General features: G+C 40.7%; 1 protein-coding gene across 1 annotated transcript; it reads left to right on the plus strand.

Moving 5' to 3' along the window:
* The first annotated feature begins 3,079 nt into the window (after window positions 1-3,079).
* LOC117296436 (arginine/serine-rich protein PNISR-like) lies at window positions 3,080-18,808 on the plus strand. Its single transcript, XM_033779359.1, has 12 exons — window positions 3,080-3,391; window positions 4,792-4,976; window positions 5,480-5,689; window positions 6,245-6,858; window positions 7,215-7,449; window positions 8,579-8,778; window positions 9,356-9,559; window positions 11,631-11,742; window positions 13,583-13,642; window positions 14,425-14,568; window positions 16,058-17,090; window positions 18,135-18,808. The coding sequence occupies exons 2-11, from the start codon at window positions 4,910-4,912 to the stop codon at window positions 17,086-17,088; spliced, it is 2,877 nt and encodes a 958-aa protein (XP_033635250.1). The 5' UTR covers window positions 3,080-3,391; window positions 4,792-4,909; the 3' UTR covers window positions 17,089-17,090; window positions 18,135-18,808.
* Window positions 18,809-20,896: the final 2,088 nt, after the last annotated feature.

The raw sequence follows: 20,896 nt of genomic DNA on the forward strand, positions 1-20,896 counted from the left end.
TTGAGTCTTGCTTTTGTTTTCTTCAGCCGTAAACGTACGGGCACGTTTTGGCGGCCTTAACCAATAACCATTCGTCATTTGGCCAATTCAACCTAAACAAAGATGTTTTGACCGGCAAAAATGTTCACAAATTGCTTTTTTGGTGATGAATTTGGCTGCGATGGGATGATGGTGTTTTTGTATCTCTGTGGTTATACTTCTGACCATCATCGTCAGCGTACCAAGGTCCATTTCTTCATACCGTCATTTACCCATCTTCCCTCCACGTGCCTTTCCCCAAATCACGCCGAGTTTATCCCGTCCTCGCCACTCGACGTCCAGAACACTCAACGCACATTAGATCCCAAACGAGCCACGACTGGGCCCGACAAATGAGCTTAGAATTATCACTGGCCCTAATTAATTACATCGTACATGGGGCGACTTGACGTCTTTCCATTATTAGATGTAATCTAGGGTATCATTAGAAACCGGATAGGTGTAATAAAGACCAAATTTAACCCCCTAAACGAGGCCCGAGTCTTATGGGCTTTTATACACAGAATAAGAAATTCTATGAAAGTCGCTTACCTCTAATGTACGTTCGGAGCAATGGCTGCCGAGATTTGTCGAGCGCCGAAATCGTAACTGGCAACTGGAGTTATTTGCAAGCACAGACGACAGACGCCGAACTGTCGTTTCAGATTTCCCACCAAACTACCGGGTTTAAAAGCATCCAGTTAAAATCCAAATCTGAGACGAGACAAATAAGAGCTGTCATTTATATTTGAACGCGAAGAGAAGTAGTAGCCTTTCGTTTAAAAGTAATTAGCGTAACCAATGTGTACGACCATTTGGCCGCCATGAATTATTTGCCTCAAAATTTTCGACTTCGAGGTGAAAAAATGGCGGGAAGATATTCCGGACGATAACATAATGTAGACCATGCCTTCTCTTATCAGACTTTGTAATGATAATGGCATGTATACGGCTGTGAGGGTACACTCTTTTCCCTGCCCAGTAGGTCTTGTTTTATGCAGTGGCACGACAGTCAACTAGCAACACTCCGGGATCTTTTTTTTTTTTTTTTCAATGAATATCGTGCATTTTAATAAATACACAATGGAAAATCAGTTGTGCAAACTAGCCTCTGCTCATACATAAAAACATGTGTTTGGTTTGAAGTACGGTAGGGAGTACACAGGGACCGGGTGTAGAGAGAGAATGGTAATGAATTTCACATTAAGGCCCTGTTGTTGATGCATATTTTCGTGGGTTGGTGTGATGACGGGGGGGATGCATGCTGTCCGCAATGTATACACACTTCAGAATACTGGGTCACTATGAAATGCGCGGGAAAAGCCGTTGCGTTTCCCCCACGTGCAGCAGACGTTCAGTGATTCAACCTGCCACTGACATTCCGGTCACGAACTAGACTGGCCCGTTAGTCTCTGCATGTTGCTCACTCCCCCGTGAGTACTCGTGACAGTACGTGTGGGCTATTTATTCCATCCAAATAATAATAATATTAATAATCTAATCTGCTGGGGAGATTTTTTTTTTTTTAACAAAATCGCTTAAGATTGTGTGCCTATTTTTTATTTGACACAAGTTGTTTTGTGAAGAGACACGCCTATACCGACGAAATGCCAAGGGTAGGCCTACTTTAACTGTTTTGTTAGCAATTTAACACATGTAGCCCCCTTCCCCACACAGCAGGTTTGCTCAGCGGTCAGCCTTTCACCTGGGTTTTTCCCCATTTTGTTTTAAATATCTTAAGGACATTGGACACAGATCACATCGTCTATAGCTCCATGGGTTTGTCGTGTTATCAAAATAAATTTGTCATTATTTTGCTGTGCATGCACCATCAGCATGCCCAACTTAATTGTACACAATAAAAAAGTGAACGTTTGACATGCCGCACTTTTCTCGGTTGGCCTAGTTTGGATGATGGTGTAATAATTTAAATCAGAAGCCGGCTCAGAGAGCCATTGTAATTTCACGTCTTCATGGCAGTGGACACTATATTGGTAATTACTCAAAATAATTATTAGCATAAAACCTCACTTGGTAACGAGTAACGTGGGGAGCTGTTGATATAAAACATTGTGAGAAACGGCTCCCTCTGAAGTGACGTAGTTTTCGAGAAAGAAGTAATTTTCCACGAATTTGATTTCGGGACCTCAGATTTAGAATTATTTTGAGGTCTCGAAATCAAGCATCTGAAAGCCCACAATTTCGTGTGACAAGTTACAACGAGTTACTTTTGTACTCGTTCTACTGATATAGCAGAACGATAGGGCAAACGGGAGAGTTTTAAACGCGCCAGCGCCAATAATCGAAAGAAAAGCTAACTTGATGACCCCGCCCCCCCCCCCCCCAATTTTAAGGACCACACCGGGCGGGTTCAAAGAAACTTCCATTTAGCAACTATGCTCAATCACAACAAAACCAAATTAATATGCTCAATCTGTTTATACAACCAAACTAATATCTCACCCATCCCACGGGACTGTGTGTTGAGGATACCCTAAAAGTCCCCACCACCCCACCCTGCCTGTTTCATCTGTCCCCGTACATGGATTTCCTAAAATCAGGCATAAAGGCCATGGCCCGGGGCCATGCCCTCTGTTGCCCCAGCCCTGATCTTAGCATTGGTTGCTCTTCAAAAACAAAATACTTTTTTAGTATTTTCCAAAGGAAGAAGTGCCCTTTGCATTGCCTTCCCCCTTGCCCCCCTCAGATTAAATTTCAGGTCTGTTAAATCAAAAATAATTGGCCTCGTTCACCCTAGTTCGACATTGAGAAATAGAAAACTAAGAAATTAATGAACTGAACGCTTTCTCATTATTAATTGATTTGATTGATTATTAAAAATTCACAAAATGATGAGATTCACGGAAGATTATTATACAAAGGATTGAAAACAAGAGCAGCAGCTGGAGTCGCTAAGTTTTACGTGTACCGATAGAGAGGGCGCCACCAATCGGGTGAATTTGGCTGTTATATTCCCGGAACTGTTTAAGGCGATATCATGTGAAACTGAAATCGAAAACAGTCTTCAAGGAAGAGTGAGCAGATACTTTATACTGGACCAGAATAATTTAACAAGTTTATACAAATTTTTTAACAATGGAAGTGAACGAATTTTACTGAAAAGGAGTAAAACGAGTTGGCGCTTTATACTTTTTAAATACTGTTCCAGCTTAGAACTGTTTGCCCCTGCGGAATTTCAAGAGCAGACGTTCTCTACAATTCAGCATGGCGGCGAATTTTGGAGAATTTAGCTGACATTTTGTAGGCTGTAAATTCCACATAAACCTCCTAACAACGCAAGACAACACAGGCTTCATGCAGGCTCAGGAACACAGCAGGGTCCAGGCGCATTTGTCACGATAAAGAGTGTGAGGTAATGCCGGTAATTTTGCAGAAAAAGCTAAACAAAATGTAACGCTGAATCTACACGAAGCGAAGCCACCAAAGTTTGGCTTGGATTTGTGCACGTACGAATCACTACACATTCGGCATTCAAAACGTCACAGACAGTGTGTACAAAAAAAATAAAATAAAAACCGCTTGAATGTTATTTAATAGTGAAATAATTGTGAAATCCCATGTTTCAGTTTGGAATGTCCATAGTCCTGTGAGTGTTTTAAATATTAATTATTTGTTTTGTATTGATTATATTTTGGGTTTTTGTTGGGTTGGGTTGGGTTTGGGGCTTGTTTTTACTTTTAAGTCTTACTTGTTAAGGCCCTCTAACTAATACTATAAGTATAGGCCCCCCTATTATTAGTTTTTAATTAAATTTATCAGATTCAGAGTCGGACAGAGTCTTCTTCAAGGTTAAGCTCTGTTCATACTTCCTGTGAGTGCAAATGCAAAGCAAATGTTGACGTCACAAATTCGCAACAAATATTCTGCAGCATGAGCTGTGCACGATCGACTCTTGCAAATATTCACAGGAAAAAGTTTCCGGATGGTGCCACCACTTTTTCATTCGATATTAAATAATTAAGTATCTAATTTACCTCAATGAGATATCCCTGTTTGTAAAAATTAGTGAATAATTGGTGGCGCCATACGGAAAGTTATCCATTCACAGCGAAAACAGAGTTGTGATGTCAAATTCGCTTCGCATTCGCGTTTGATAAACCAGACTTATAATAACTGGTGAAATTGTGTGATTTTGCTGATCTTTTGTTTAAATTACCTGTTTAATCTAATTCTAAAGGAAAAATGTCCGTATCTGACACTTTCATTTTTTTTTTTAAAAAGTGGTGGCAGGTACAGAAACTTTTCCTAAGATATCTGTACATGTATGTATACACAAAACTTGTAATGTAACTGATTTATACTCAACTAATGTTGCATTTTAAGCCCAGTCATTGTAAGTAACAAACTATATTCCAGTTTTCCCAGTTATCAAAAATGAGATTGTGGTCAACCTTACCATTACACTTGGGTCTTGTTAAAAAAGATTCCTACTTATTTTGATTCACAATTTTCTCTATTTGTTTAATTTGTTAAAGCAGGTCATTTAATTGAAGTGTGTTACCTAACATTAATCAAACATTTCTGTTTTTGTTTCATCTGTTTTGTTAGTTGCTATGACATTACCCTCCTCCCCATGGCCGGCCGCCGGGAGGAGTGTTACGTTATCGCAACTACTACATTGTACAATATTTTTATGAGACGGAGTGTTCTGTTTACTTATATTTGATAGTACATATTACACCTTGTGACTTATTCATTTTGTATGCTTACATTTAATTGACACATTATTTCTACCCTACTCGCCCATTCCAGACAGGTACAGTACAAAGCTCTACCCTGACCTCCGACCCCATGCAGGGTCAGGTCAGAGGGGTCAAGTAGTTAAAGGTCATTGATCTCCTTGGTATCAGGTTAACACACTGTGCATAAAATGTGGCCCGCCCATCATGGGGGCCAGTGGGGGGCTCAGGCCCAGCAACAATACTTCGCGAACGAAGGTGAGTTGAATTTGAGTTATGACCCAACCATGAAAGTAGTTAAGTGGAAGGACTGAGTTGCCAGTCTGACTCCGAACACCCTTTTATGGGTATCAGTAGGTCCAGAGAATTTTGTTGTGCACGCTAAACAATTTTGCTAGCAAAATAGTTGCTGGCAGGGTAGGCACTTTATGCTATACAGTGTATACCCATAAACTGACAAACCTGTAGAAGTTTGAGATTGATCGGCCATCTGGTTCACAAGAAAATAGTGAAAAATCAATATAACACCTGTTGCACAACATCGATTAAAAAACATAAATAAATAAAACCCTCACTAAGGGATGAACTCCAGATGGGAAGTCTTTTGTATTTATTTCTCATCGAATGTGACATTTCAGCCAGAAATATTTCAAGGGAATGTTTTCTACTCTCATCATCTTTCAATTTGTAAGTTTCATGTAAATCTGTGATCTTGGACAATTTTTTCCTTACAAATTCTGTAATGTTCCTTTACTTTCTAGGTACCGACTGGGGAGCACTCGCCCAGGAATGGATCCGGCAGCGTGTCGTCGTCGATGGCCTAGCCCAGGAGGCAAGAGATCAGGAACACCATCATCGTCCGCCTCCACTTCCTCAAGAAACCCAACGTCCTCCTCTTCCAGATCAGCCTCCCCCTCCATTGCCAGGGGACCGCCGAGATATCCCGCGCCCTCCCCCAGAAGATGACAGAGGTAAGATTATCATTTTCAGGCCTTTGTGGTTTGTTTTTGAAAGGGCAAGGGCACCCACGCATTTCCTCCATGGTAAAGGGCACCATATGAGGAAATTGCAAATTTCTACTGTGGCATTCAAAGGGCACCAAGGCGATGGCTTGTGGATATGGAGATAGTTGCCATTGTTGCTTCCGTGAAGTATCGGGCCTGCATTTTGTTTTTCCCATAATTTTGAAACGGCCTGAACGTGGAACCACTTTCGTTTCATCGCAGTTTTTCCCTTAACAGTTTGCTGGCCCAGCGAACTGTTCAGGAAGAGCACTGCCAATGGTCCAGTGGGTACAGGTACAGTGCCTGTTTCGATCATAAACTTCAGGAGACTAGATCAGCATACTGACCAAAACATTGAGTCGTGAATCGCCTGTTTCAATCGGAAACATTACTACTCAAAAAAATATTCACATGGTGTAACTGCAAACCTCTCTAAGTTATACTTCCACCATGCAAAGTTTCAAATTCTACTAAAAGTGTGCTTCATAAAGTTGATGTTGTTACTATAATTTGCTTTCTCAGGACCTGGTTCCTGGAACCGAGAGAAACTGGTTCTCCAACACCAGCCTCCGCCTCCTCCTCAAGGTTTCTTCCACCATGACAACTGGGAAACCCATCACGCCCACATACCACCCCCTGGGCATCCCCATGAGCCCAAATTCCCCATGATGCCCTCGATGCATCATCCTCCGCCCCACCACCTCCCGCCCCCTCCTCTTCATCCTCCCCCTCGCCTCCCGCCTCCGCCGCCCCTTCTGAGTCAGTCATCACCGCATCACCCTCCTCCCCCTGAGGAGAAACCCGCCGTGCAGACCTTCGATTACGGCCATGGGAACACGCACGGAAACACCCAGGGAAACACCCACGGACACGCCCACGAAAACACCCACGGTAACGGCCATGTTGCACCGGTGACCTTCGAGCATAACCACGGCATCGCTGCAATCAAGTCCGAGCCGAGCCACTTGGATTCCCCGAATCATCCCTATGAGTACAGCAACCAACCACGCCCGGCGGAGAAGACACAAGAACCTCATGAACATCATGATCATGGGGACCCATATCAACATTTTCATTCTCAACCTCCCCTGCATCCCCCGCATCCCCCGCATCATCAAGAGATGTACCCAGAAGAGGTTAGTATCATCGACTATTCCAAAGAAGCTGAGTATGAGAGAGACATTTTGTTGCGTCTGTGCAACAAGGTCATATCTTGAATTGCAACCTGAAAACCTGAAAACAAACCTGTACATTCATTAATAAATTGGGAAATAGAATTGCCTCTTGCAAAATACTTACTAAAAGGACCGAGTATCAATGCAACAAAAGAGGACTATAAGTGGCCTGATATTTTTTTAAGGCTTTTTCCTCCTGTAAAAAAAAACTTTTCTAGCGTCAAAATGTAAGACCACTTCAATAATTTCAATAAAGATGTGCTTATTTAACCAATAAAATTGAAAATGACCAGTCAACCGTGCCATCTTTCTCACAGGGTTACGCGCCAACTCAAGACTACTTCTACAAGCAGGACTGGCACCAAGACTCCCACACAGACAATCAGCATCATAATCGCGACAACGGACGAGCGATGCCGCCTCACGTGGATCACATGATGAGGATGGACAGACACGGGAACTACGTCGAGGACAGACACAATCGACGGAGCTACCCGAGACACAGTGGTGGTGTTGAGGATAAGGAGGCGTTAGCAGCTGCTGCAGAACTCGGTAAGTCAGATGGGCTGCCGACCTCTCGAGTGTTACATTTGTGATGTGATCAAGCAAAATTTAGTCGTTTGTCGACCTAGGTCTTTGTTTTGTTTTGTTTTTACTCGTGGAAAAAGCATTATCTTTGCCTTAAAGGGTATATATGTACTTTTTCCTAACAAAAAACACAATGTTTACAGATTTACATTAAACTTACACAGTTTGAAGATTATGATAGTAGAAAGCTTCGCTTAAAATTTTACTTACTGAGATGCTTTTGTTTTTGAGAAATGAGTAAAAGTAATAATTTTCATCTCAGTTTTAGCATGTAAAAACGTATTAACCAGTTATGCTATGGTTTTGGTATAATATCACAACTGGTTAAGGGGATTTTACATGCTAAAATAATTTTGGTCTCATGAGACCAAAATTATTTTGTGACTTGTTTTACTCATTTCTCAAAAACTACACAACCTTAGTTAGTAATATTTAAAGGGAAGCTTTCCACTATCATTATCTTCAAACCCTGTAAGTTTAATGTAAATCTGTGGACATTTTGAAAAAGTACCCGAATCCTTGAATACTGTTAAAATCCCATGTTGATACTACCTTTTGAACCTCCAAGAGACGAGAGGGAAGGATCAGATGATAGTGAGATAAAAAGGTTTTATCGTTGAGTTTATTATTAAACATGCATCTGCACATTTTCGTTCAATGTTTATATTTTTTTAAACCCCTTTTTGATGTTATTTATCAGGAAGGAAGTTGCCAAAGTAAGATATTTGTGAAAAATCCTCACTTGTTGGCCTGTTTTGGCTTCTTTCTTAACAATGTTTCTGACAACTGACTCGTGTAGCTTGATCGCATCACGTTGGTTTTAGTTTTGGAAGTTTAGATGGAGTACGCTGAATTGAAAAACAAGCTTTGAAATGATTTCTGCTTGTGTATATCTTGGTTTTAAAAGCCCTCTGCTGAAATTCAGGGGTGCCAGTCAGAAACCTTTCAACCTCTGACTGCTGATCACACCCAAACTTACAATACAACCTGGGAAGTGAGGCCAGTGGAATCGCCCACATAAAGGTTATGCGCCAATTTGGATATTGTCTCATAATAACTCTCTAACATGTCTAAAAACTCATTTTGCTTACAGATGCCGTCAAGCGTAAGATGCTTCCAGCTTGGATACGGGAAGGATTGGACAGTATGGAGCGCTCAAAGCAGAAGAAGATCGAGAAAGATCGAATGGATAAAGAAAAGCGGGAACGTCTGGAGGCAAGAAAGAAGGCTGAGCAAGAGGTTGAGAATGAGATCCGACTGGCTCAGGGGCTTCCCCCAATATCAAAATATGATGTAAGTTAAAATAATGCTTCCATCATACAGGTAGCCTTGCTCAAGGCAGTCTAATTATTCACTCCGAAAAAAGACCGCCGCTGTATAAAAACCCACCCGTATTTACTGTGCGTAACATCGCACGACACAATGCCCCGTACACTATCCGCATGCGTCAGCCGTCAGGCCGACAGCCTTGTAGTAGGGTCTGTGTTGAAGCAACTGACCTCATTACTATAATAAGCTACATTACTATAAATATAAAAAAAATTCATGAAACACATTAAACCCGGAAGTTACAGGCTGTCGGCCTGACGGCCTCCGCATGTGGTTAGTGGTACGAGTGCGGATGACTTGTGTGCACAGTAGTCGTACGATGTGACAGTGTGTATACGGGTGGGTCATGCGGTGTGATCGCACGCACCACGCACAGGGTATACGGGTGGGTTTACAGCGGCGTCTTTTCGGAGCGAATAATGCGACTGCCTTGAGCAAGCTATTCATCTTTAGAAACAAATCAGGGCACTATTTTTTAGAAGTGCTTAGTGGCCGATTTTGTGCTTTATGATCTTTGGTTTTTCTCCTTTTATGATAACAGGACAGCGATCAGGAGTCTGAGACCTCGGTGACGTCTGAGGTGACGGATGATGAAGAAGAGGAACCAAAGCCCAAAGAAGGAGCGTCCTCTCCAGCAGCCAAAGGCCCTGGGGAGGAGGAGAAGGTTAAGGAAGAGGTGGAAGAGGAGGAGGAGGAGGAGGAGGAGGTAGTGCCTAAGACAGCTGAAGAGAAGAGACTTGAGATGGTAAGACACCCCCAAGGTTTACACAATTAGGAAGTCGGCAATATCCCCAGTGTTGTAGCCACGGTGGGCGGTGCTGGGCGGGGCAGCCCAGCACTCTAAGCAAAACACATTGTGCCGCCCAGCACAGGTTTCAAAATGGTGTCCACTGTGCATTGATTTGAGACACAGCTATTGATAAGGAGCATCAAATGTTACAGAGAAAGGCCATTCATTCAACTTGAATATATTGCATGGCCTCATAACATGAACAGTTTGGAAACGTGTTCAGCAATGATTGCCCCATAATTAAACTTCAAAAAACTTTTTGATCTGCTTGCCCTTGGTGGACTTTAAAAATTCTTTATTTATTGCCAACCGCTGAAATAGGTCTAGCTACTACACTGGTTGTCCCTTACCAGTGGTCCGCTGGCCAAATGCCAGTTAAAAAACCCGGGGACCAGGCGAACTTCACTCAAAGTTGTCCGGCTGGCTAGCTCAGTGTAAAAAGTATTGTTACTTTAAAGGAACACGTTGCCTTGGATCGGACAAGTTGGTCTATTAAAAGCATTTGAAACCGTTTGTTATGAAATGCATATGGTTAGAAAGATGTTTTAAAAGTAGAATATACTGATCCACACCAGTATCACTCAAAATTGCACGGTTTTCCTTTCACGTCGCGAACTATCACGGTCAGCCATTTATGGGAGTCAAAATTTTGACTCCCATAAATGGCCGACCGTGTTAGACGACGAGGTAAAAAGAAATCCACGCAATTTCGAGGCATATTTGTGTAGATCATTGTATTCTACTTTTACAATATCTTTCTAACCATATGCATTTATAACAAACGGTTACAGAACGCTTTTCAAAGACCAACTCGACCGATCCAAGGCAACGTGTTCCTTTAAAGGAACGTTACAGAATTGGTAAGAAACAAAAAATGTGAAGATCACAGATTTACAATGGGTCTATGGGTGTGGTGGATGCATTTACCATATTGAAGGCTATAGAAAAGTTTGCGGTAACACCATGTAATAACAATCTCTAAATGAGTTGGGGTGGTTCTGAAAAGAACCGTTGGATTAATCCAACGGTTCTTTTCAGAACCACCCCAACTCATTTAGAGATCTCCAACGGTTCTTTTCAGAACCACCCCAACTCATTTAGAGATTGTTATTACATGGTGTTACCGCAAACTTTTCTATATCTTACTTCCACCATGCAAAGTTTCAAATCCTACTTATATTGAAGGCTCTTATAGTGTATCTACCGTTCAACACCACAGTGGATATTGAACGGTCAGTTACACACAATGTAGATATTAAAGGAACGTTACAGAATTGGTAAGAAACAAAAATCGTGAAGATCACAGATTTACATAAAAATTACACGGTCTAATGATGATTGTAGAAAACATCCCTTGAAATATTTCATATTTGATGAGAAATAAATAATCTAGTTTATCGCTCAGTGAGTGCTTTATTCATTTTAGTTTTGGCATCGATGCAATGCAAAATTTGTAATTGGTTTTTCACTAATTCTGTCGTGACCCAGATGGCCGATCGATCTCTAACTTCTACAGGTTTTTCTGTAATGTTCCTTTAAAGCCATTGGACCCTTTCGGTAAACAGTATTATCCAAGGCCCACACTTCGTGTATCACAACTTCTATATCAAATAAAAAACCTGTGAAAATTTGGGCTTAATCGGTCATCGGAGTCGGGAGAAAATAACGGGAAAACCCACCCTTGTATCCGCGCGTTTCGCCGTGTCATGACATGCGTTTAAAATAAATCTGTAATTCTCGTTAACGAGAATTGATATTGTTTTACTGTTTTCTCAAAAAGTAAAGCATTTCATGGAATAATATTTCATGAGAAGTATTTCACCACTATCTTCTGTAAACCCTGTAAGTTATTTGTAAATCTGTGAACTTTTTTTTTTTTCTGTACCGAAAGGGTCCAATGGCTTTAAGTTAAGATAATCGTTCCTCAAGTTATAAACCACAAGGGAAACGGACCCAGTGAGTTTATAATAATTGTTTTAATTTTTCTCAACACTGACTCTTGCTCCTGACTTTGTTTCATTCCTAGATGATGAAAGTGAAGCAGCTGATGGTGGAAACTCTGGTTACCGTGACGACGGAAGAAATCCGAGCCGTTGCCGAGGAGGTTTACAAGAGAGAGAAGATCAAGGCAAAACAAGGTAGGTATTCATGGGACATATTCAACAGAAATACATCACTCCAGAATATAGAAGGACATTTTTTGATATCTGTCATGGTTTTTCCTTTTCAGTTTACGCTTCTTTTTTTTGCTTATCAAATTCTTAGTCACTCACAAAGACATTGATGTTTCACACTGTCCAAATTCTAACAACAACAGTTGTTTAATTTAATGCTGATTTTGTTTGTACTTTGAAAATATTACTTTCACGTGAAATTGGATAGAGTTCTGGAACAATAATTTATTAACCAACATATGAAAGCATTAGAAAATATTTAGCTTCATACCGTCATGTGGGTTTTAAGGCCGTTTTTCAGTCTGTTGTGGGTTGGCCTATATACAACGAAATTACTTTAAAAGGTTTTGGCTTTCGAAGCAAATAGTTTGAGATGTTTTAAGGTTATCGTTATACAAACTTGTGGGTACAATCATGTATAAAACTCTTGAGATAAGTTTTTGGTGCTGTGACGAACAGGTGCAACACAAAAAGAGTTGTTTACATGGTCGTTTTCTCAAGTTTACGTGTATAGTCTTTCTTATGATCCACACCTTGCCAAGCTTCAAACATCCCTCATGTGGTGTCTTTTACACCAGCTACGCATGTGATATTTGTGAGGGTCGGGGGGGGGGGGGGGCTCTGCAAAAATGAGTCACAGGGGGGAAAATTTACTTATTGGGTTTTATACATGGCTGGAAAGAGCATACAACAAGCTTCATTTTGACATGTCTTACACACTTTGTATGAAGTTTGTTTGAAAAGTTATGACCTTTTGAAAAATAGATTAGGTCACAATCGGAGAATAACCCATACTGGGGACACAGCCTGTTTAATAAAAGCATCAACTATTGATGTCTGTTTTATTCACCTTTATTGATCAAAAATACAGGTTTTATTTCAGAAAATGTCCAAATATAGCCCCTAAAAATAAAAGAAGCATAAAACCACATAATAAAAAAAAAATCACCCTCCCATCATTCAACAGCCCTGTACTGGAAAGTGGGTTGTGCGACAAGCGACTCTTTTTTGTAGAGCCTGCCACAAATATGTGCCACAATTATTCTGAGAAGTTTACCACAATGAGTTTTTTATTTATGTTTGTTGCTAACATCTCATTTTTCCCTACAGCATAAAAATAAAGGGACTAGATCCACCCAGCATTTCAGTAATGATTGTAGACTGGTTTGGATTTGATTAAATGTAGCCATTCTTTTGGGGAAGGGAGGGGGGCATACCTCAAACTACAGAGGGCGTCAGAAAGTGTGCAGACAGGGGCTTGTTTACATTTCAGTATATGTTCATACTTTACTGTATGTTTTGTAGTTTTTGACAAGTTTGTTGCAAATTACTATCTGATAGCAGGGCACCAAGGCGATTTTTATCTTGGTAAAGGGTACCCCCTTGAGGAAGTAGTAACTTGCTCTTGGATCCCCCGATTGCCTATGTGAAGTATCGGGCCTAAGACACTTACAGGTCATACTGGACCGGCCTCTAGGTGATGGCCAAAATTGTTGTGACTAAAAACACAGAAAGCTTTTGACCAATTTTTGAAAATGTTGCCTGTAAAGTAGCAATATTGTGCAGCAGTAATGAACAATATGAAATCTGAACAGTCTTGGGGTCAACAACAAAAAAGTACCAAAGTTCTTTAATGTCCCTTCTTCCTGGGTTCATTTTGTCAAGTTTCATCTAAGTCACCTTTCCCAAGTGTAGTTTGTGTGCATTTACTGATGATGATTTTAGTGTTTTTTGAGACTGTATATATCGGAGAGTGCTTGCATAACTAACGACTGTTACTGTACGTTGTCATGTGACACTAAAGCCCAGACCAAGGTGTTATCAGTGTCCACCACGTCCGCACTGGCCTCCATCACAGGACTAGGTGAGTGTTTTACTGGTATCCATGTTTAACTGGTACCCCTGTTTTCGTTTTTAATGCTCTTAAAGGCAAAGTATACCTTTTGGGTTTGGGACCGTTTGATTTTTTTAATCCTATATAAATGTAGATGTATACAATATGTGAAAATTTCATTTCAAAAGGTGGTCATGTTTTTAAGATACATGTAAGGCTGAACAAAAATCTGAATTTAATAATGTGAGAAGTGAAATGTTTCTCAAAATGCTTTTTATTATCAAAAGTTGCTGTAGGCTTCTAACCAAACATTTTTGTGCCAATAATTTTAAGAGTGATTACCAAGCGTATCCCTTTAAATGCCTAGATCAAGAATGGTAGATTTTTTAAGAAAATAGCATTTGAAAAAAAAGAATGTGTTTTCAAAACTTGGAAACGAGCGCTACCACACAGCTGTTTGTTTCATTTTCAAACCTGAAACCAAGACAATCGTTGAAGCTTTGGACTGTTGTTTGTCAAGCATCAAGTTAAAACACTGCAGTGAAGGCCGCTATCAGCACATCGACCCCCTTGCATAATCACCAAAACCCTACAAAGTATGCTGAGGTCACGCGCATGTCTTAACGCACAAAGAATAGCTTTCGGCAATGATGTGTCCCCTTTTAGCCTCGGGGATTGCGCTTCTTTTGAGTGTGACGAGGGGTCAACACATGACAGTATTCAAATCAAGAGACAAATTGAATTTTGAAGCTGACCTTTCACTACAATTGTCACAAATATTAACCTGTAACCTGAATTGAATTGTCCCTCAGGTGGTTTGACGTCCTATGACTCTGACAGTGACGACGGCAGTGGCACTGACGAGGACGACGGTGACGACGATGTGGACAGTGACGAGGAACTTCAGATCAGCATCAAAGAGAAGCATCGAGCTTGGGCTACACGAAAGAGAGAAGGTAATAGTAGTACTAAGTTCTTTATAACACCCGAGAGCGTCTCAGAGCGCTCCTAAATCTTTTTAAAAGGTGCGCAGTTAATTAGAAAGCACCAAAAGGTGCTGTTGCACAATCTGCAGCAATTCATACCAGAAAGCGCCATGGCAAGCCCCCACTCTAAAACGATAAGTGCGCTGGGTCCTTTTATGTGCATTACACAGCACTTGGGACCTACTCTTTAACGCCCCATCTTGAGGACGAAGGAAGAGTGGTTGAATGTTCGAGACTGGGCCTCCAATTTTTCCTTTGAGGGTCAGAGACACGCCATGAAAACAGAATCCATTATCTCTGAATTTTTTTTCCGTCTGTTTTGGAATATTTTTGATGGGTTCTCGAGACTGGTTTATTATGAACCTAAGAAGGTTTATTCTATATATTTTTTACTTTGAGGGGCTAGAAATTATTTTTTATTGTATACTTCATGCAAAAAATTTGCGCATACTTTAGCACTAACCAGATGTACAGTGTACATGTAACCCTGTGATAAAATGTAGCCATCTGTTCTTTGTAGCAGTCTTCCAGCATGTCCAGATGTATTGCTGAGAGCATGTGCTAGATTCTCAGGTTTCCAGCACCGCTTTCCCATGCCAATTTAACTTTATAGCTCGCTGAAATTTCTGTTACGGTCTTGTGGAATCTCCCACCAAATGTTGAGCTCTGTAAACTGTTCTTAGAACCTCTGTTGTTGTCATCAGGGCCCAATGTAATAGAGCTGCTGAGCACAAAAATTTGCTTAGCATGAAATTTCTTCCCAGATCAAAACAGGATTACCAGCCAAATTTCCATTTGTTGCATAGTGCTTGTTACTGGTATTCAGCTTTTGTTTGCTTATCCTGAAAATCACATGGAAATTTGGTTGGTAAACCTGTTTTTAGCAAGGAAGAAATTTCATGCTAAGCAAATTTTTGTGCTTAGCAGCTCTATGAAATTGGGCCCTGAAGTTCTCCGAAGACAATTAATCGTTCTCTCATAGCGCACATCATTGTGAGGTGCCTGTACCCTCTAGTATAAGCTATTCGCGCCCTATGCGGATATCCGGTTAAGAAAAAAAAGGCATTCGCGGTTACGGATAGGAAAACCTATTCGCCATTAACCGGATATTTGAATAATTCGCCCAGGCCTAATCATGGTGTGGCCATCTTGATTTTACTCCATTCCAATTCGTTGTAACCAAACTGAGGCTGGACGAAATAATGGTGTGGTGCCTTGTTTGCGCAATGATTGCTTGCATTCATTACTGTTTATTGGAAACAGGGAACATGACCAAGATGGTGACAGTGTGATAAAGGTATAGTGGTATTAAGATGGGTTTTAAAGTAGTAAAGCATAGATTATGCTCTTTTCAATTGTAAGAAAGATAAATAATGACCTGGGTGGGCAAACGACTCAATTTACTCCATCACATCACAAAATTACGACAATGTTTTGTGTTCTATAAAACCCTTTGTAGTTGAGGAAGAGTCTGAGGAGGAAGAAGATGAGGATGACCAGAAAGAGGACCAAAAGGAAGAGACGAGATCGCCAGAAAAGGAAGCGAAGCCCCAAGGAAAAGAGAAGACGTTAAGCCCTGCAGCACAAGTCAAATCACCGAATGTTGCTAAAGAAAGCCACAAAAGCAGTCGCAATAAAGAAAAGCGAGCAAAGCGAACAGATAGCTCACAAAGCAGCAGCGGTTCAGACTCTGAGAGCAGCTCAAGCGATGGCAGCAGCACAAGCGGCAGCAGCAGCAGGTCCGGCAGCCGCAGTAGTTCACATAGCAGAGATCGATCACGCAGCAGAGACCAATATAAGCGCAAGAAGAGATCACGCAGCAGATCTAAAAGTAGGGAGCGAAAGCGTTCAAGAGAGAGACGTCGTAAGGAACGCTCAAGAACTCCAGAGAAACGCCGTCACAGAAGCAAAGATGAGCGAAGGAGAAGTCGAGATCGCAGTAGATCTAGGTCTAGCAGTCGGGAGAAGTCTCACCGCAGCAAGCGCGTCTCGCATTCCCCCGAGCCCGAGAGGAAACGAAGAGAGTCGCACAGAAGCTCCCATCGAAGTCCGACTCCCAAATCAAGTAAAAAGCGGAAAAGCAGCAGCCGCAGAAAGCGCGAGGACTCTGAGGAAAGTTCTAATAGCTCCTCGAGCGCGTCCAAATCTAGCTCAAAGCGCAAGAAGCGGAGCAAGACGCACCGTCGCGACAAAGAGGAGAAAAGCATCCGTAGTAAATCATCACACCACGATGACAGCAAGTCGAGAAGTTCAGATAAGAAAAGCCGGGATCAGAAGGGACGGAAGCGTTCCAGGTCCAGATCGGCAGAGCACAGGTCTTCAAAGAGCAGTCGGAGAGACAGGTCTCGGTCGAGGAGCACAGAGAAGCGGTCCGATCGTCACAAGAGGCGGAAGGAAAGATCCGAGTCTAGGGAAGGGTCACCTGATAGGTCACGTAGGAGCAGCACCGGTAAGAGGTCTGGTCGAGAACACAGGGATAGCTCAAGATAAAGGTGGATATGATTTTTTGTCTCTTGGTAAATGTTTGTCCAAATAGTAAAGGTCGTCACTGCACTTTGGGTTTCAAGTCTTTCTTATGCGCAAAGAAGAAGAGTGTAGTTGCATTTTAAGTTCGACCATCTTTTGTGAATGTTGTCACAAACTATTGGACACTATTGGTAATTACTCACAATAATTATTAGCATAAAACCTTGCGTGGTAACAAGTAATGGGGAGAGGTTGATAGTATAAAACAGTGTGAGAAACGGCTCCCTCTGAAGTGACGTAGTTTTCGAGAAAGAAGTATTTTTCCAAGAATTCGATTTTGAGACCTCGGGATTAGAATTTGAGGTCTCAAAATCAATCATCTGAAAGCACACGACTTTGTGTGACAAGGGTGTTTTTTCTTTCGTCATGTTCATTATTATCTCGCAACTTCGACGACCAATTGAGCTCCAATTTTCACAGGTTTGTTATTTTATGCATATATGTTGAGATACATCGAGTGAGAAGACTGGTCTTTGACAATGACCAATAGTGTTTATTGTCTTTAAAGGTAGGGTCATAGATTTGTGAATACTCCAAGAAGTAATGACCATAAAAAACTTATTTGCTGAGAAGCACCCTTGAAAGTATAAACAACTTTGAGAACGGATTCTCTTGGAATCTATATTTTAAAACCCTGCAACATTTTAATCTGCTGAGAATTTATTTTTCACCCCAAAACATTTCAATCAGAGAAACAATTCATGCTTGAATGGCTCCATATATTTCTGAGGGTTTGGTGTCGAGTCATGTACGTTGTGGCCAGAGATGTGGTTAATACCCGGATGGACTAAAAGTTTTTCTGAAATGACAGTGAATTTTTTTTGCTGTTTTCTTAGCAAGTAGACACTCGGTACTGTTTACAGCTGAAACTTCCAAACTTTAAAATTTGCCAATCTCTGACTCTACCTTTAACACCAAGTAAATGTCGAAATGTTTTACTTGAAAACAGGCCTTCTCTTCTCTTTTGCAACAAGTGGATTCATTTTTGTTGTCTCTGTGTTTGTTTTCAGAGCATCCTTTTGGGTAGTGCTGACTCCTACGATGTTGTGGGTAAATATAACTATATACAGTGATGGGTCTAAAACAGTAGTCAAAATAATGATGACAGTAGTTATAATTTGTTGACCTTAACTAACACGGTCATGAAGAGCTCTGTACGTTCATGATACCCACTCGGAAGGGAAAATCTTTACGAGTCTTGTTAAAATGAATCCAATTTGACTGGCTGATTAAATGTAGTCAAAAACAAACTTGTGGTTTTGGAGCGATTCTGGAAGGTTTGAAGGTCATTGCTTACCTGACCCTTAACCCCTGGAGTCTGATTAGTTGACCATGTTTCAAAACCAGCCTATAATGGCTATTTAGGATCCATCACTGTTCTCGCGTACAAACAAACTAACATTGTGTAATATTGTTTCAAGGTACGCTTGTAAAAAGTTGTGTTCGATTTAAGCTCACTGGTTGTAAAGTTAACATGAAAAACTGTATTTTGACCACCCTGGGTTTTGCTGCTAGAAAAAGAGGATTTGAAAAAACTCTTTCACAGTGTTTTCAAAAGTAATTGTGACATACAATCTCTCGACCATGTAACATTTGTTTACGAAAAGAGATACATTTCAGGTCATTTCCTGGCAGGCAAGATACTACACTGTTCATATGGGATATACATTTTGTGTCATAATTTCTACACAAATTCTGAGTGGCACCCCGAACAAAGATATTGACTAACCGAGAGACCGCCAACATAGGGCTGGATAGCTCGGTTAATAGAGCACCGGTACTTAAAATCCGGAGGGCATTTATTCAGGTCCCTTTCAAGGCTTTTTTTTTTTTTTTTTTACCCAAACTATAAATTCAAGAACTAAGAAAAAGCAGTTGCACAAGTTTTGAGATGTATGTACCTTCCTTTCTACAAATCAAAAGTTGAAAAAAAAAAAATGTTATCTCCATCACATCAATTTATGTCGGTTACAAAATTGAGCTGTGTACAAATCATGCCTGCCGGTAGGCCAGGCTTTGTGGCTCATATGTAAACAAGTGATGTCACCGATCCGAGGTCTTCTCTCCATTCATGAAAACTTTTTTAAAAAGTACTCTTGTATTCACTGAGTTAACCCTCCTACTATTAGAACCATTTTCCAGCAAGTTTGAAACTCTCTGACTGCATGGGTTGTGTAGGGTAGCACAACTCTGCACAGAACTAATCTGTGTACTGCATAGATTGCATACACTAAAAAATGTACATGTTGCCTGAAAATTTGTATCACTATCAACGCATCAGAACTTTTCAAGAAAGTTTGTATCAAAGTAGATTGCATACACTACTTGTACGCCTTTCCAGAAAGTTTGTATCAATGCAAGGGTTGTTTTGTTGTTAAATTTGCAAAGGGGATAAAGAATTTTACTTCACCCGGATGTGTATTAAAGGAACATGTTGCCTTGGATCAGGCGAGTTGGTCTATGAAAAGCATTTGAAACCGTTTGTTATGAAATGCATATATGGTTAGAAAGAGGTTTTAAAAGAAGAAAATATTGAGCCACACAATTACATGCTTCGAAAATGCACTGTTTTCCTTTTATAAGTGAACGAACATGGCACTCTATTTTGTGTGAAGTCAAATTTTGACTGTGAAGAATGACTGACTGCGTTAGTTCACACAGTAAAAGGAAAACCGTGCAATTTCGAGGCATGTTTGTGTGGATCATTGTAATCTACTTTTAAAACGTCTTTCTAAAAAAATAACAAACGGTTTCAAACGCTTTGCATAGACCAGCTCGCTTGATCCAAGGCAACTTGTTCCTTTAAGAACTGTATACTGTGTCCCAAGTCCTGTGAAAACCTAATCCACAAGCATGATTACTCTGGTGGGATTCGAACCCATTACCTTTGCCATTCCAAAGCAGTTACCACTAGGCAACCAGACTTGCCCAGTAACTAGAGGCAGCTCATATTCTAAATATGGATTGTTTTTACAGGACTGGGGAAAGTATGAAGTACATGTATAGACGATGTGACCTCTGACGTCACTCGAAAACCATAACATGATTCACGCACATACCGCCGGGCAACTCCTTTGGGTTTTGGCAGCCAGCTAGAAAGTACATGCAGTCTTACCAAGACTTTTTGCCCGGCGTGTTTTGTCAACAGAGGGCAGTTTGAATGTAATCATAGGTCACATCGTCTATACAGTGCTTGGCACACATGGGTGCAAGGGAAAAACACTTATTGTAATATCAATGCACTGTTTGAAATTTAAGTAACTACTTGGTGACCCAGGAGTTGATTTTTTTTTACTTTCTGATTCTGTATTTGTATTTACCTAGGTAGGGGTTATAACAGTATTACAAAAATGAAAGCAAATTGTGAAAGAGTTAAATTGGTAAAAGTGTGAACAAAAACAGAGGATGAATCTAGTATGCAATTTGTACTTTGACTGTTTGATTCAGTGTAGAATAATGAAATTAATAACAAGAATTTTCAAAATGTTTTTAGAATGTTCAGTTCTTGGCAGCCTTGGTATGTTGTTAAACTTGTAGAAGGTGTAGATGTTTTTCTTGCATCAGTCGTAAATCATGATTAATACTACAAAGTTGCACCACCCATTTTATTTTCACCAAAAGACCAAATGATTTCACCCAAGTGTATTTTGACAGATGCCGTTGTTTTATCTAAAACAAAATGTGAAATCCATTCACCCTTTATTGAAGCAATGTACATGTATGATATAAGAACCTAACCCAGCGCTTTCAGAGTTAGCTTGGGCGATGCAAA

This window comes from Asterias rubens, chromosome 11 (genome assembly GCF_902459465.1).
Source record: "Asterias rubens chromosome 11, eAstRub1.3, whole genome shotgun sequence".
Classification (NCBI taxonomy): Eukaryota; Metazoa; Echinodermata; class Asteroidea; order Forcipulatida; family Asteriidae; genus Asterias; species Asterias rubens.